The 17,569-nt window shown below is 37.8% G+C and overlaps 1 protein-coding gene across 9 annotated transcripts in view; it reads left to right on the top strand.

The window, feature by feature from the left end:
• The window catches only part of IPO11 (importin 11), a 260,517-nt gene that overhangs the window by 170,479 nt on the left and 72,469 nt on the right, over window positions 1–17,569 (top strand). For all 9 annotated transcript variants that reach the window (XM_030566003.1, XM_030566006.1, XM_030566000.1 and 6 more), the window contains exon 28: window positions 2,661–2,782. In XM_030566003.1, the coding sequence (XP_030421863.1) occupies window positions 2,661–2,782 (122 nt within the window). The remainder of the gene's footprint in view (window positions 1–2,660; window positions 2,783–17,569) is intronic.

Raw genomic sequence — 17,569 nt, 5'->3', positions numbered from 1 at the left:
TAATTACCTTTTCCTATAATGTATGGTATCTGAAGCCATACTGTCACAAAATAATGTAATGTCTATTGAAAAGTATGTGAAAGTGGTTCATCTATGTGAAATCCATTTGCCAAAATTTGCTGGCAGATTTATGTATAGTAGCTCCTATACTGTTGATAGTAGAGTATATTCTATGTTGCCATGCCCTAAATATATTATTGCATAAAGAAAAGCTGAACTTTATTTACCCATCCACAGGGAATTTCCTGTGTTTTGATTTTTTCATTACTATCAGCAGTCTCATTCAAAATTAAAATACTAGTGAAATATCTGAAAAAGTAAAACTCACATTTATTTCAAGAATATCACCTGGTTATATCACTGCTATTGTTTTATCCTCAGTTTGTTTAATTCTTTCAAATTATGTTTAACAACATTAACCAGTATGAGAAAATAAGGATTATAATGGGTGCAGATTGCAGACTTAATTATGGAGTTTCAACCTGCATCTCCATAAGTGTGAATTAAAAAAAAACAAACTCTATCATATGCTACATTAAGAACCTGATTTTTGTAGAGTTTCATTATCATGTATATTCAAGAACAAAAAAATGCATGTCTCAGCATATACCCTACACCTCACTAACACTATTCACAGTATTCAGCTGATTTCAGGACACATTTCTTGATACTCTGTATCAAAAAGCTGTTTTTAAACTGCACTAGGCTCATTCTTACTTTTAAGGTAACTGTATCCTTCCTTACTTGTCTGTTCCTGATTCTTAGCATGACACCCGCCCTCTCTGCCTCCAAACATACCAACTTTATCTCCAACTTTGTCAGCTCCTTAACACTGTATCAAATGCTCTTCCTTAACTTCTGTTCCCTCAGTCTCCTCTGCCTCACTGCCTCTAAGAAGTAAGCTAATTAATGATGGATTGTTTGATTGGCATATGGTGATACTTGATAATTACTAATATTGGGGGGGAAATTGGTAATATTTGTATGTATCTAGTAATTTTGTATGTTTTATTGTGTTCCTCTCCCCCACAACTTCATGTGTCATGTGTCATTTTTGATTGTAAACTCTGTGGGTGAAGCCTTGTAATCTTTTGTGTTTGTACCATACCTAGCACGATGCAGCCCCAAACCCAGTTTGACCCTGTAAGATCTATTGCAATCATGTTTGATATGAATGATTTTCTTCCAATTCTCTCCGGCTATCTTGATACACTTCAGACTGTACATCCTTCCCCAGATGCTCTTAGAGTTTTGGGTTTATTTTCTTCCTCTGTCTCAGCGCATAGCCATTGTATTACAAGGCCAAATATCTTCCAGCTTACCCCCACACACGCACACACCCACACCCACACCCACCTTCTTGACCTTCATTCACTAAAGTCATCATGTCCCTTCACTCTTCACTTGAGCTTTTTTTGGGCTCAGATTAGTATCTGGGCTTGTCCATCAATTGGTCCGTTCTCTTTCTCTGTCTCTCACCTTCCTTTTTTTTCCCTTTTGGCTTGCCAGCTTGTGCTAGTTCTCTTGGTCCGCTGATCCTGCTTCTGTTGAAGTTAATGGGAGTTTTTTCATTAACTTCAATAGGAATAGGAATCTGCCTTATAGTGTCCAATTACTCTGATTCTTGAAGATAAAATGTGCACGCTAGCTAGGTTGAATCACATAATCACCTCAGATTGTTAAGGAAATGGGTTTAAAACAAAACAAAAAGAAAATATACACGTACACGCACACACAACATCCAGGTCACTAATTTGAAAGGCAACACCTGGGTGGAAATAACATTCCAAGGAACTGTAAGAAATCAAAATGAAAGTAGAGGATGCACTTTCCTTCTTTAAATATCCTGCCCAGCAGTTGTGTTCAGCATAACTATTAACTCTACAATTTAAAATTCATACTCTTTTCTAGTTTTTAAAGAATTTAGTAATTCTTGATTTGCTTACAGTGTAGAATTATAGTATAAATTTACCATGAAACCGTTGCTCAGAGGGAAAAAATATAGCACACTCACCTAATGTATTGCTTAGCATCCAAAAAGCTTCTTCTGTGTAGTGAGTTAATTCTTAATTGAGGAGTATGAATTCACACAGATTAATCTGAAACTTCAGAATATAGATTGAGTAGGAGTAGGGAGGTGATTTTACTTCTGTATTTGGCATTGCTGAGACCAATACTAAAGGGCCATTTAATTTAGATGAGAAAGGTATAAGAAGAACTGAACCAATGGCTGGAAGCTGAAGTCAAGATCAATTAAAATTAGAATTAAGGCAAAGATTTCTCACAGTGAGGTAATTAATCACTAGAACAAACTACCAAAGAATGTGGTGGTTTTTCTATTTCTTAAAATCTTGGAATCAAGATTGGATGCCTTTCTGGAAGATATGTTTGGCCAACCACGAGTTATTAGGCTCAAAACGGGTAAGTGAGAGAAATTGAATGGCCTGCTTTATACAGGAAATCAGATTAGATGGTCTAAATTAAGAGCTAAATTAAAATAATTGAATTTCTAATATACTGAAATATAAACATTCAAATTATGTGAAACATGTCTCACTTTTACATATATTCACATAAAGGGAAATACTTGCCTACATCAAGAGTTTAACACTGCATTTGTAGACTATGTGTAATATTGTGGCGGGGGTTTGTTTCTGCAGTTGGACCAGCTTCTTGGTAACATGATTGAAATGTGGGTTGACCGCATGGATAATATTACCCAACCAGAAAGAAGAAAGCTTTCAGCTTTGGCATTACTTTCACTTCTGCCATCAGACAATAGGTGAGCAAAATTTAATAGATATCACTGTTTGTCACTAATGTTAAAACAAATTTAAAAGATCTTGCCTGATGATTTTTAAATATTTCTAAGACTGTACTGATAAAATTTTTTGCTGTATCTGTTGTTAGTGACCAAAGAAATGAAAAAGCTTAATACAAAATAGTATGAAATAATTCTTCTCTTTTTCAGTTCTGCATAGCTACTATAATTTGTCTGCTTGTTTCCTGGACAGCATTACTTGAACATATTGAATATATGAAGTAGATAATTCTACTTCAGGTTCCCCCCAGATTAAAACTAAAGAGTTGCTGCTTCTCTCCTCCACATTTAAATAGTTGGATCAATCTGCTCATTAGACTTTTGATGTTCCCTTGTGAGTACAGTATTCGTTTGGTTTACTTCATATTTAGGATTTTTTTCAACATGACAATGAGAAAAAAAATGCATGTGAACATGTATGTGAACCCAATAGATGCAGCTTATTTTGCTCCTTTTACTCTTGAGACCTATCCTGGAGAAATAAGGCATTCTAAGTAAGCTTTGTCTGTGCGTATGAAGGAATTGCCTCCACCACATGATCTGCCATGGACTCTGAGCCTAGGACTCAGTTTGGGAACATGGGTCCAAATCTGATTCAGCTATTCCTGTATGTAGAGAAGGACTGTACCCCTCCATCCAAGGTTTGTAGTTATTACCACCCTAATTCTGTTTTGAAGTCAGTTATACTTTTTCACAACATCCCCTGGCAACGAGTTCCTCCGGCTGACTGTATTTTGTGTAAAGAAGTACTTACCGTATATACTTGATCATAAGTCGGTTCGTTTATAAGCCGACCGCCCCTCCCCCAATATGGATAAGTAAAAATGGAAAATGTTTATAACCCGTTCATAAGCCAGCCCTGTAATTCAGGGATCAGCAAATTTTGGCTCCCAGGCCATCAGGATAAGCCGCTGGTGGTCCGAGATGGTTTGTTTACCTCGAGCATCCGCAGGCATGGAGGTAAACCTAAATAAACAAAGTGTCCCGGCACACCAGCTGCTTATCCTGCTGGACCGGGACAGCAACTATTGGGGAAATTTTTTGTGGGAGAGAAGCTGGGAGTCAGGGGAGTAACCCCTATGACCATCCCCCACATCACCCCACCCCTAACCTGGGAACCCCACACTCTCCCCATCCCATCCCTTCCCACCTTATCTGGGGAGGACCATGGGAGGATGTCTCTGACCTGGCTGGAGCAGCTCCGGCAGGCTGGGCAGTGCGGCCGCAGCCTGCTCTGGCAGGCCAGACCAGGCGACGCAACCACAGCATGTTGCAGCAGGCTGGGTCAGACAGCGTGGCTGCAGCGTGCTCCGGCGCCCGAGTGGCGCAGCCACAGCCTGCTCTGAGGGGTAGGGCCAAGCAGCATGGCTGCAGCCTGCCAGCCCCGGAGCTGCAGCTGCTTCGGAGGCTGGGGTGAGAGCAGCATGGCCAGAAGCAAAGAGACTCTGGCCCCCCTTTTCCCTTGTGGCTCTGCTGGCTTTGCTGCCTCTCCTTGCTCCCTCTGTTGAGGGGAGGGGCTGTGTCATCCCAGCTCTCCCTCTCTATACCCATTCATAAACTGACCCCTGTCTGTGGTGCTTTCTAAAAAAAGTTGGCTTATGAACAAATATATATGGTTTCTTTTAAACCTGCTGCCTATTAATTTCATTGGATGACCTCTGGTTCTTGTGTCATGTAAAGGGGTAAATAATACTTCCTTATTCACTTTCTCCACACCATTCATGATTTTTATAGACTGCGATCATATTCCCACTGGTTGTCTGTTTTCTAAAATGAACAGTCCCGGTCTTTTTAATCTCTTACCATGTGGAAGATGTTCCATACCACTAGTGATTTTTGTTGCCCTTTTCTATATTGTTTCCATTAGTATTACATGTAGTATTCAAGGTGTGGGCATTGCATGGATTTATGTAGTGGCATTATAATATTTACCGTCTTATTATTACATCTTTCCTAATGGTTCCTAACATTCTGTTAAGCTTTTTTGTCTGCTTCTGCACAGTGAGTGGATGCTCTCAGAGAACTAGCCACAATGGGTCCAAGATCTCTTTCTTGAACAGTAACAGTTCATTTAGACTCCCATTATTTTGTATGTATAGTTGGGATTATGTTTTCCAATATTTTCCCATTACTTTGCCTTTATCAACACTGAATTTTCTCTGCCATGTTGTTGCCCAGTCACTCAGTTTTGTGAGATCCCTTTGTAAATCTTCGCAGGCTACTTTGATACTTTTGTATCATCTGCAAACTTTGCCACCTCACTGTTTACCCCTTTTTCCAAATCATTTTTGAATATGTTGAACAGCACTAGTCCAAGTACAGATCCCTGGAGAACACTGGTGTTTACCTCTCTCCCTTCTGAAAACTGACCATTTGTTCCTGCCCTTTGTTTCCTGTCTTTTAACCAGTTCCTGATCTTCCCTCTTATCCCATGACATCTTGGTTTGGTTAAGAGCCTTTGGTTAGTGACCTTGTTAAAGGCTTTCTGAAAGTTCAAGCACACTGTATTCACTGGATCACCCTTGTCCACATGTTTGTTCACCCCCTCAAAGAAATCTAGTAGACTGATGCAGCATGATTTCCCTTTAAAAAGCCATGTTGACTCTTCCCCAACATATCACATTAATCTGCGTGTCTGATAATTCCGTTCTTTACTATAGTTTTAACCAATTTGCCTGGTACCAAAGTTAGGCTTACTAGCTTGTAATTGTCAGGATCGCCTCTGGAGCCTTTTAAAAAAATAGTTATCACATGAGCTATCCTCGAGTCATCTGATACAGAAGCTGATTTAAGTGATGGGTTACGTACCACAATATGGATCCTGGACATCAGGATGGATCTCTCAATAAATTGACCCACTCTGTTCACTCCCTCTGAAGCATCTGGCACTGGCTATTGTCCAAAGATAGGATACTGAGCTAGTTGGACCATTGATCTGACCCAGTATGGCCGTTTTTATGTTATGTTATGAGAATAAACAATACACTCAGTGCAGAATTCCATGATATGTTAATTTGAACATAGATCTCAGTTTTGAAATGATTTTTCAGTTTTACACTGTACCAAATTTTAAGTTTTACAGGTGCCAGAGAATTTTGCATTGACAACATGTAGTTGTATAGAAGTTGCCATGTGGAAAGCTGGAGATTTTGGCAGCTGGTTAGGGGGCATTTGGACTTCCAGCATCAGGCAGGAGTTGGGAGATTATTTAAGGTTTGAGCATCTGTTAGGTATTCAAAGTTTTTGGCATTAGGGGGTGAATGTTTTTCCTCTTCCATTCTCCTTTGTTGAGCAGGGCATAGCTGATTTATCTTTAGGGAGGGATGGAGGGTTGAATACCTAATATATTGTTAGTGAACAAAAAAAAATGGAAAAACATAAATTCCTTCCCCTGAAGATCATGATAGCAACCAGCTACATCATTGCTCCTTCCTCATTATGCCCCACTGCATCCACCAATGGTAGATAAGTATAGAAACTGGATATTTGGGGTTTTTTTGCTAAAATGATGAACAGTGTGATAGCTGGCATTGAAATTATCACTGTTGGAATTCATAGTTATCACATCTATTTAGATGAGAAAGGGCACTTCACAGTTACCTGAAAAATACTGTTCAGTCTGCCTTGAGACTCAGGAAGGCAGTATATCATAGAGTTAAACTTAATTCACAATTTTTCCATGAGCCTCATAATTTTTTTTTGAATGCAGCCAAATTCTACAGTCAATTCTGTATCCATGAAATTTTAGAAAACATAGGCCTCATCATATCTCCCCAAATGGGGAGCATTTCGGTGAATAGCTCAGCTCAGGAGGGATCATTGCTTTTTTTTATAATGAACAGAAGCTTATCTCCAGTCCACCAAGGCATCTAGCCATGAGTCTGAACAGCAGGTGGACTGCCTCAATTGCTTCTTGGGAAATACTCTTAAAAATTGTCAGCAGATATACACAGAATAGAGTTTCGCCTGGTGGACTTATTTGTAACCAAATTGAGAACTTAACTGAAGAAGTTTTGTCTCAGATTCAGGTTGTTGGGGGTTCTGTCAGCAGGTGGAATTCTCAGTGCATGTCTTTCCTCCTTCAAAGAGTCTCTGAAAGACATGAATGGAGGGAGCAAAGCTTAGGTTGATTACTTTAGACTGGTCTTGCCAATCCTTGTACTAAGAACATTTGGAACCACAGTATCTCATTCTGCTTCCAGCTGCTCCAGATTTCCTGTTGCAAAGATCAAACCTTCCTGGTGATCCTTAAAGATGAACTACTGGTCAGCATCAGTCATAGCATGACTCCAGGGTTGATTGAAGACCAGTCTGTTGGGTCCCCAGTCCATTAGTTAGCATTAGAGAAATTGGCTGCCTACCATAGCAAATGATTACATGCTTGGAGGATCAGTTTAGTGTTATAAAGATTTGCCTACCTTTCTTGAGTCTGTTGACTCATATTTTTCTTTCTTTGGGCAGCCCTCAAGATAGTGTTCTTAGTAAGGAATTACCCTAGCCTTGTATCTGGGGAACTAGCAGCCCTGTTTTGTAAATTCTCGTATTGCTTTTGCTTAGGTAAAATTAGTTTTAGAACAAGGTCTGGGATATTCATTTAACATTTGTTTGGCCTAATCCCAATTCCGCCATTTCCCAATATTTCCCTTTTAAAGCAAAAAGCAAAATAAAGTTGACATTCACTGGATTTACTTAGAGCTTTAAAGTTTTATTTTTCAGCAGAACTCAAGAAATCTGATTCTCTTATGTGTAATCTAATGTCTGAAGAATTGACAAAAAGCCTGTCACTCATCATTAGCTAATGGGATACAATCTTGTATCAAGCAATGTTATTAGACTAAAGGGGGTCATTTTGCTCCTTGCTGTGAGCTCACACTCTGCCAGAGGCCTGCTTAAACATATGGTAATTCTGTTTCAATTATAATGACGTTTCTTACTCTGACTTGGTACATTATCCATAGGCATTAACATGCTGACTCAAACTTCTCTTCAGATCCAGCATTCAGACGAAGAGATTTGAGTGCAGTAGTAAATATCAACACAATGTAGTCCCTTTCAGCTGATCTTGCCTGTCCCCCGTGTGATGGTTTACTATAAAATGTGCTTTTTGTTGTATAGTAATTTAATATTGGGTATTCATATCACTTAAGACAGATAAAATGTACTTTTGAAATGAGTGCTGTACACTATATCATACTGATTGTGTGTTGACAGTATGTGGGTCTTACACACAATATACGGTGACAAAACAGCAAATGTGAAAAATGGGGATGGATGTGGGGGGTAATAGGAGCCTATATTAAAAAAAGACCCTAAAATCGGGACATCTGGCCACCCTAACACAATAACATGTTCTATGCTGAATGTTGTTTGAGGAGAAAAGGTGCGTTATCTAAAAGGGAAAAAAAGTAAACTTATAGGATTAAATGTTGAGGGTTCCAAACTATAGTATTGTTTGTGACGATGAGACAGATGAACTTCAGCGTATTTTTGAAAACTAGTAAGCTACTTGTTATTGAAGACAGGAAAATTGCACAAAATATAGAAGTATCTCCGTAAACCTCAAATGAAGGATTCTCTTTATTTTGGGGAATATTTTTCAGTTTTTTTTCCTCTCCATCTCCAAAGTTGGGCTACTACTTAAGTTAACATTTTCATTTTTCAGTTGTTTACCTGAAACCTAGTTGCAACAGTATGGTATGGAAAGTATACATGGTTTGCACATAGTCCTGTTTTCTCCTAGAAATCTTCCTTCCAAATACTAATGAGGCTCAGCCCTACTTCACTTCAAAATATTGGGCCTCTACCTGAAAAGCCTTATTCATATGAATAACATCATTTAAATTAATAAGATTATTCATTCAAGTAAGGATTGGCTTGCAGGATGATATTAATGAGGTGAGGCACACAGTATTCATGCCAGCAAGCAATGCTCTTTCAACTTTCTGCAATTACATATTTGTAATTCACATAATGTATTCATTTCAGGATATACTAGCTATAACATTTGAGTTTATTACACCATTAACTTTAAAATCTTATAAATGTAGTAAGCAAATAACAAGTTCATTTTGTGGGGTTTCCAAGACATTGTTGCAAGAAAAAGATACTGAGGAATTCTATCCTTGAGTAAAACTTCAGTCATTAGCTGGCATATTAATTTAATTTATGTCACAGGTACAAAATCAGATCATCATAAAATTTCACAATTTTTCTATATGATATCTAGTAAGATTGCCAGGTCCAAAATACCCTGTCAAAGAGAGTCAGTTGGGCTATGAAAATCACCGATCAAATAACTGCCCTGCCACTATTGAAGATTATAGTCCTATGTATTTTCTGCAGTTATGGGAACTTATACTTCATGTACTCAGTACACAGGTCTGTAACTTGCAGTAAAAGAAAGGCCTTCCAAATTCATTAGTCATTCAAGTGCAAGTTAAGCTGGAAATTTTTAAACAAAACTCTTTTGAGTTATACAAGCACATGCAGACACAGGAAAAAGTAAGTAAGTTTTTCCCCTAAAGATTTCCCATTCAGTTGACTTGATGCTTCAGCCATGTGACAAATTGGGTGTGATATTTTTTCGTGTTTCTTAATGTGGAGAACACCAGACTAATCCAGAATGAGGAGGAGGGACTGAAGGAGAGGAATGGCACAGGAGAGATGGAGAAAACAGCCTGACTTTTGTTTCCTTCCCCTTTCTGCCTTCTGGACTGCTTAGTTTTGCTTTGGCTTTTTGTACATGCTTTTCCTAGCATGCTTTTCTAGTCTATGGCCCTTTTAATCTGACAGAGACTAGCAGCTGCAGATTTAAAGTCATCATTTTGCTTGTGCTTGCTGCAGACTTTGCCTCCTTTCCATCCAGATGGAAAATATTTTTGTTCCTTGTTGTATTTTCCCCTGGTATTCATTTCCTCTAATTGCTGAGGAAGCATCTATAACATTTAGGCAGTGTATTGCATTCAGAGGGATCCCAAACCATTCTGAAGAGTACATAGATTGTATTATTGAGTTTAAAAATTAATATCCTTCACAGTTTGGTTTAAAAATGTACGGTGGATGTAAGAAGCAAAATTGTTTTCAGAACCCAAAAGTTTCAGGGACTGGGTGAGAGAGCCTTAACACAACGATGGCATGAGATTTCTTACATTTCAACCTCATCAATAATATTACAGTATTCCTTTGCTGAAAGCTTGTAGGTAAAGTGTCAGCAGCAGTGAAGGATTTGAGAGTGGCTAAGGTTTAACACCACTTTATGGTTTTAGTTCATATTGGTCTTCATTTAGTCTTTGTTTATGTATTATAAAATCTTTCTAGGCAATGTCAATCAGAGCCATATGCAGCACAGTAGGTAAGATCTAAGTGTCTTTAATAACAATAATAGCACTATATGTGACATTGTGTGCATGTAGTCCTTCAATCCAGCATCCTGTTTATCTTCTGAAGTACAGCTGCACATTGTGCTGTAGTCTTTAGAAGCTCATAGTTTAAAAAAAAAAAAATCCTCTTTCCTGGTTAGTAACACATTTCCATTTAGCAGCAATTTCCTCTTTTTACTTGTTTTCCTCCTAAACTGAACAGTGTCCAACTATCTGTGTTTGCCTTCTGAGTCCAGCCACTTAAATTATGTAATACTTCATGTATTTGACTGACTTATACTACATTATTTTATTTTTCTTCCTCATTCTGTGCTGTTTCTTACTACTTAGAAACCTCACTTTTAGTTACACCATTCAATCCACGTAAATATTTTTAAAATCGTCTCCTGTATTCTGTTGATTATTGTGGTTATAACCTACTTTTTAAAAATAAAATATATGTAGGCAAATCATAAAATGTTTGTTATAGGTAACATGCAAATAAAAATATAAATGCAGGCATATAAATGTAAATAGATTTAAAAATATATATTGAACTAAGCTAAGAGGTCTTCCAAAACTTAAGTAAACTGAACTCTAGCCTTTTTCCTCTCCTTTTGCAATTTTTATATTAGAGACCAACTTTAAAAGCCTCTTTTAGCAGGATGGTCTGTCAGAGGGAGCTCTATACTGTCCTGCTGTTAGTAAAGGGTGACGGCTACTGCTGTTCAGAGGCTGTGGAGTCTTTTTATCTGTGGTATGAGTAAGGCTATGATTATGTCATGGAAGTCATGGCACACTGGCCTCCAGCAGGCTTTATATTTCCTGAGGGCAGTGTCTTAAGAGTGTGCCCCTTCCCCTCTGCATACCTACACAGAGCTAGACAGAATTTTATTTAATGTCTGTTTTGTCACACCAAAATGTTAATATCATCAGTTTTTGAAGTGTCTTTGTCAGCATGTTAACAATTTAAAACCTTTTTAATTCTTGTTTTTAATCCAAGGAGAGGAGCTATTTTACATGGTTTACTAGTTCATTTTAGTTTTGAGTACAGTCCTGAGTTGCCTGACTGTTAACCAAGTTTAAAGATAAGTAGTTGTGGGGTGGAAAGTTTTAAATGGCTGAATGCCATGTAATTTTATCCCAAAATTACTGCAAATCGAATCCAGAGTAACAAGAAATGATAGATCATGTATTTCTGGAAAGAAGACTGTCTCTAAATATTGGTAAACGTAGAAATAATGGGATTTCATTAGCATTCATTTATTGGCCTGTTTTAGGACAACTCTTTAGGTGATTTCTTTTAAGGCCAGGTCTACACTAGAATATTAGGTCAGTTTTAACTGTGTCATTCTGGAACGTGAACAATCCACACCCCTAAGCAGCGTAGTTAAACTGAGCTTATCCTCAGTAAAAACAATGAGGAGTACTTGTGGCACCTTAGAGACTAACAAATTTATTTGAGCATAAGCTTTTGTGGGCTAAAACCCCTTCATGGATGCCTTCAGTGGAAAATACAGTAGGAAAATATATATACACAGCGAACATGAAAAAATGGGTGTTGCCATACCAACTGTAACAAGGGTAATTAGTTAAGGTGAGCTATTATCCTCAGTGTAGACAGTGCTAGGTTGACACAAGGCTACTACTTTGACATACCTTAGAGAATACCACAATTAAAACTAAGCAAATTATCAAAATTATTAACCATGTAATATATTATTATTATTAAAGAAAGGAAAAGAAAATAAATAAAACACCACAAAACAGAACACGAACAATAAACAATGGTTACTTCTGGTACAGTCTCTTATGTATGTCTCTCTGTGGAGAGCTTTCAGCAGAGATTACACCTTTGAGAAGGACATGCCTCTGGAGCATTTTTCTCTTGGTAAGTTAAAATCACTGCTGTAGTGCTTCATGCTGGACACTACCTATGTCGACAGGAGGAGTTCTCCTGTCAGTGTAGGTGATCCACCTCCCTGAGAGGTGGTGGATAGATCAATGAAACCCCTGTGATTAAAATAGTGGAAGTCACATTGTTGAGTTGCCGGTAAAAAACAAAAACAAAAAAACAGGAGCTGCCCTACCATTTCTTGTTTCTCTGGACCAGATATTTTTACTAATTTGGGGATAAAATTATTTGGTGCTCAACCATTTAAAACTACTCCTTTCTACCTCCACCCTCCCCATAGTGCACTATGTTTAAGTTGATCCATGATTCTACGTTTGTGATATACTGGTTAAAATATTAGTTAAGAATGAAGTATTCCTTTCACCCTTGTGTATCTGTTCGTCTTGATTATTGTGTTCTAGCTACAAAGGCATGGAGCTTGTTTGAGTGATTAATGAGATGATTTCAAAAATACACTCATGCATAGATACAACTGTGAGAGTTTTTGTCAATACAATTTGATATTATTCATATAAACACAAAGATATAGTGTTTTCTTCCATTGAATTTTCTTTTATGTGAAAATTATATCTTGTTTCTTTACGTATCTTTTTTTAGGTTTTTTCAAAGATAATTGCACAGAAATAGATAAATCATCATAAACGCATGCCTTTGGTTCCAATTGTAAACATGGATTTCTTTCAGAAACATTTCTCTAAACCAAATTATTCATATTTGTCTTCAAAGGTATAATTTTTCTGACATCTTGCACTTTTATCATAAGATTGAAGTTCTCTTTTAAACTAGGCCTTTCCTCCAGATTTAGAATTGTTTGTTCTGTTGCTTTGTGGTCTGAAAGCACCTCTAGAATATGACATTTCAACTTCAGCATCCAATATTAATTGTTTTAGACAAAGTTCATCTTTTAAAAGGGACTTGCATTTCAGCAAAATGTAGTTTCTTATATTAGTGATTGTGATTCCTTATTCAATTTCTGTCTCTTTGAAACTGTCATTGCAATTTCATAGATGGGAAAGTTGCACTTATTTTTTTTTTTAATTTCAAATTGTTAAAGATTGAACGTGCAGTATGTCTTTCTACACTGAAAAGCAAAGGGATGGAAACAGCACACTGATTCTGCTTTCATTATTCTTATTAATATCACCATTAGTTCTTTAAGCAGTTCTTCTAGAAGTCTTTTGATCCTTATTCTGGTGGGGGGGGTTGTTTGTTTGTTTTTGTTTTGTTTTAACAGTAGAATTGAGGACAATTTTACAAGTTAAAATTGAATCTGTCAAGAGATAGAAATACTCAAAAATCATGTAGAATTTTACAGCTTCATAATACTATGTAAACATCTAATTTGAAAATGAATTAAAATTAATTCTTATAAGTAAAAGAAATACGAAGCTGTTCATTTAGCATTTCTATTGTACTGTTAGTGGTGTTTGCCCATTTTTGTACTATTCTAATGAAAAAGTAACATCTGAGCCACGTGTCTGATAACCTGTCCTTTTTATATTGAAAATAATAGAGTGGAAATTTTGCTAAATGAATAAAGAAAAAACATGATAAATAAGTGACAGTGGCTGAATTGATCATATGGCATGCTTCAGGGCAATAGTGGGTGGTTAAAATAGGTGCAATTTTCTCTAAGAAAATATAAAATAAGTGTGATACAATTTAGAGATGACAGAAAAATTGGTGGAGTGATAAATAATGATGGAGACAGGTTATTTATACAGGCTGACCTAGATAACTTGGTAAGGTGGGCTTATTTGAACAACATGAGTGTTAACACAGATAAATGCATTGCCATGTATCTGGGAACAAAGAATTCAGGACTCGCTGATAAGACTGGGAACTGTATCATGGAAAGGAGTGACTCTGAAAAGGACTTAGGGTCATGGTTGATAACTGGTTGATTATTAATTTTCAGTGTGATTCTGTAGCTAAAGAGGAAAACACAGTCCTTAAACATATAAACAAGAATATTGATTAGGAGTAGGAAGGTGGTATTACTTTTGTATATGGCATTAGTGAGACCATTACTCGAATACTGTGCCTTTCAAAAAGGATGCTGACAAATGCTGCACAAGACATGGATGACGGCATAACCCCTCACCGTGCATTGCTGTGCTCTGGACCAATGCCCACTGGGTTACAGTGACCTCAAACTGGACCCTCTTTAAACTCACTATCTACACTAGATAACCTTCCAAAGTTGGGACAGTTGTAATTTAACACCTCCACCCCCAAACCAGACGACCTTGATGCTGGATTGAAGGTGAAAAGCCATACAGCAGTTTTGCCATATGGGAAATAGCTCTTACAGATCCCCAAACTGGTGATCAGTGTAGACCCCTGATCTCCAATGTAATCAGCAACTAATTAAAGGGTGAAAAGGATGGAGCAGAAACTGAGCCCAAAATGGCAACTTGCCTCGGCAGTAAACCAAACAATCTCCCATGGACTCCATTACTGTCCCGGAGCAGGAGTGGTGGGCAGGTCAGATGCAGCAAGCAGCACCCTACCCCACATTCTGCAGCACAAGGAAAAGGGGGAAAGAGAAGCAGCTCCACATACAAACTAAAGGCAAGTGGGAGGGTGAGAAGGAATTAAAAGGCACATGTGGAGCACTGCCTTAATTGTTCCTGGTTGAGATCCCCTACCCCTCACTCACCTGAGGGAGTCTTCACTGTTCTAAGCCGCATCAAAGATGCACCCTAGCTAGCAGGGAGACCATTTGAGGTATGGAAAACATTCCTTATATTGAGAAACTGTAAAGTTCAGTCTATTTATTTATCCAAGAGAAGGCTGAGAGGTGACTTGATCACAGTCTACAGGTACCTATAAGACCTAGGTGGTATTTTTGTTGTTATTAAATAGAGAAGAGTCTTTTGATAGTAGACAGCTCTTTAGTCCAACAGAAAAAAACATAGTAAGATCCAGTGGTGAGAAGCTGAAGTTAGACAAAATCAGATTAGAAGTAAGCTGGAAATTTTTAGCAGGGAGGAAAAATAACCTTTGGACAATTTTGGGGGGATTGTGGTAAATTCTACATCACTTGAAGTTTTGAAATTAAGACTGGATATTGTTTTAAAAGATATGCTGTAGCTCAGCCAGAAGTTATGAGCTTGATGCAGAATTTATTGAGTGAGGTTCTTTGGCCTTTGTTATACAGGAGGTCAGACTAGATTATCATTATGGTCTCTTCTGGTGTTAAAATTTATTAATCCATAAACTCTTTTAAAATTGTCCTCCATCTGAATGGAAGCATTTTCACAAACAGGCCTATAAACACATTTCAATTAACTCTCTGGTGAGATTTACCTTAATTTGGAATAGCCATTGACTTTTAATTCTTAATATTATGTATTGCTTAATAAGAAATATGCAATTGCTTTTATTCGTTTTCACTGTTTCATGATAATTTAAATATATTGCAGAAATTTCACTACATTTCTGTGTGGACTGTAATATGCCATATTATTAATTAGGAGTTTAATATCATATTATGTCTCTGTCTGACCTAGTTTGAAGTCTGGTCTACATAGACACAAACAAAAATAGCAAATAGTGTAAACTAAAAGTGGTTTTGTTGCTTCAGTCCAAGCTTTGTGTGTACACTCTCTCTTATTTTTGGAATAAAACTAGCTTAAGTCAATTTAGCTAAAATTGGTAAGAAAGTGTGTGTCATAAACAGATAGCTAAGGGTTAATGTTTTTTTTACCTGTAAAAGGTTAACAAAGGGACCCAAACACCTGACCAGAGGACCAATCAGAAAACAAGATTTTTCAAATGTCAAGGGAGAGAAGTTTTGGGTGGGTGTTCTTTGTCTTGGTTCGGTGCCCTCTCAGCTCTGAGAGTGATCTCTCTATCTCCAGGCTTTCTAATCTTCTGTTTCCAAGATGTAAATACAAGGATAGTAAGACAATAGGTTTATATTTTTTTTTGTATTAACGTATGTGTAATTGCTGGAATGTTTTAAACTGTATTCTTTTTGGATAAGGCTGTTTATTCATTTTTTCTTTTAAGCAATTGACCCTGTATATTGTCACTTTGAGACCATTTTTATGTCTTATTCTTTCTTTTTATATAAAGCTTTCTTTTTAAGACCTGTTGGAGTTTTTTCACTGGTTAAGGCTAAGAAACGAAGGGAGGGGGAAAATCTCTTTGTGTTAGATTTACTAAGCCTGACTTTGCATACTGTCTGGGTGAGGGTAGAAATCTCTCGGTACTTGTGTTTCAAGGACTTGAAGCAGGGAATATCTTAGAGTACCCAGGGTGGGGAAATCTGGGAGGAGGTAAAGAGGGGGAAGGGAAGTGGGTTATTTCCCTTTGTGGTGAGACTCAGGGCATCTGAGTCTTGGGGTCCCCCAGGGAAGGTTTTGGGGAGACCAGAGTGAGCCAGACACTGGAATTTTCTGGCTGGTGGCAGCGATATGAGATCCAAGCTGGTAATTAAGTTTGGAGGTTTCATGCTAGCTTCTCATGTTCTGAACTCTAAGGTTCAGATCTGAGTACGAAAGTTACGACAGTGTGTTCAAACGCTTACTGGTATTGAAATAACTCAGCTGGTTTTAGGAAACCAGTTTTATTAAATCAATGCATGTTCGCATATAGCCTAGTTCTGATTTATTTGCATTTTTATGGTTTGACGTCTCCTTTTTTTCTCTTCAATTCTGATGGCCAGCTTTTATAGTAGGAAGGGTGGCACTGGCTACTTGTGCAGACCTCAGGCTTGTGATTCAGAGTTTACATTAGCAGGTCCAGTTTCCCAATAGGTCTCTTCTCTGCACACTGTTATGGAGAAAATAGACGTTTCCCACCAGATGTCTCATTGCTAATTGTTAACTTTGGAAATAAACGTGCTATTGTGAGTGCTATGATTAGCACTGGCAGTGCCAACAAAGCAACAGTCAGCTCTGAATGCGTTGATCTGTAATCTCAGGAATCTTGAACAAATATTTTTGTGCGCTCCCCCGAGGACTTCATAAAAGTGGTCTGAAGAGCTCTATTTCTGTGGTTGGTTACTGATCCTAGAAAAATAGCCTCCTTAGAACTCACTCAAGAAATTTTCCATTCTCCTTCTTGAGTATTGCTTGTGCAGATCCCCTTCTCAGTCATGTACCAAGCCTCAGGGAACAGGATTTGTTAAACGCAACTGATCCAGCTTAGAATACCCTGGTGCATCTGAACTATGGCACTGAGGCCACCTGAGGTGGAGTAAGACTTAATGGGACCTACATCCAAATCAAACAAAGGCCTCCCACCCTCCTGCAAGAAATTTAAAATACTTGCATAGGGCTGGCAGTGAAGTAAGACATACATGTACTTGTAAAGCTGGCACATTTGCCATAGAAGTCACTGAGACAGTAAACCTGGAATACTGCAATGCCGTGTTTACAGTCACTTTTCTCAGTAATATCACACTCCCCCTCCCCACCCAAATTGTATATGATCGTGTATTGCCCCCAGAGAGATCTGCCTGAA

Source organism: Gopherus evgoodei, chromosome 6 (genome assembly GCF_007399415.2).
Source record: "Gopherus evgoodei ecotype Sinaloan lineage chromosome 6, rGopEvg1_v1.p, whole genome shotgun sequence".
NCBI classification, from domain to species: Eukaryota; Metazoa; Chordata; order Testudines; family Testudinidae; genus Gopherus; species Gopherus evgoodei.
The sequence above is the reverse complement of the archived record's forward strand: the minus strand, read 5'-3'. Positions and strand labels throughout refer to the sequence as shown.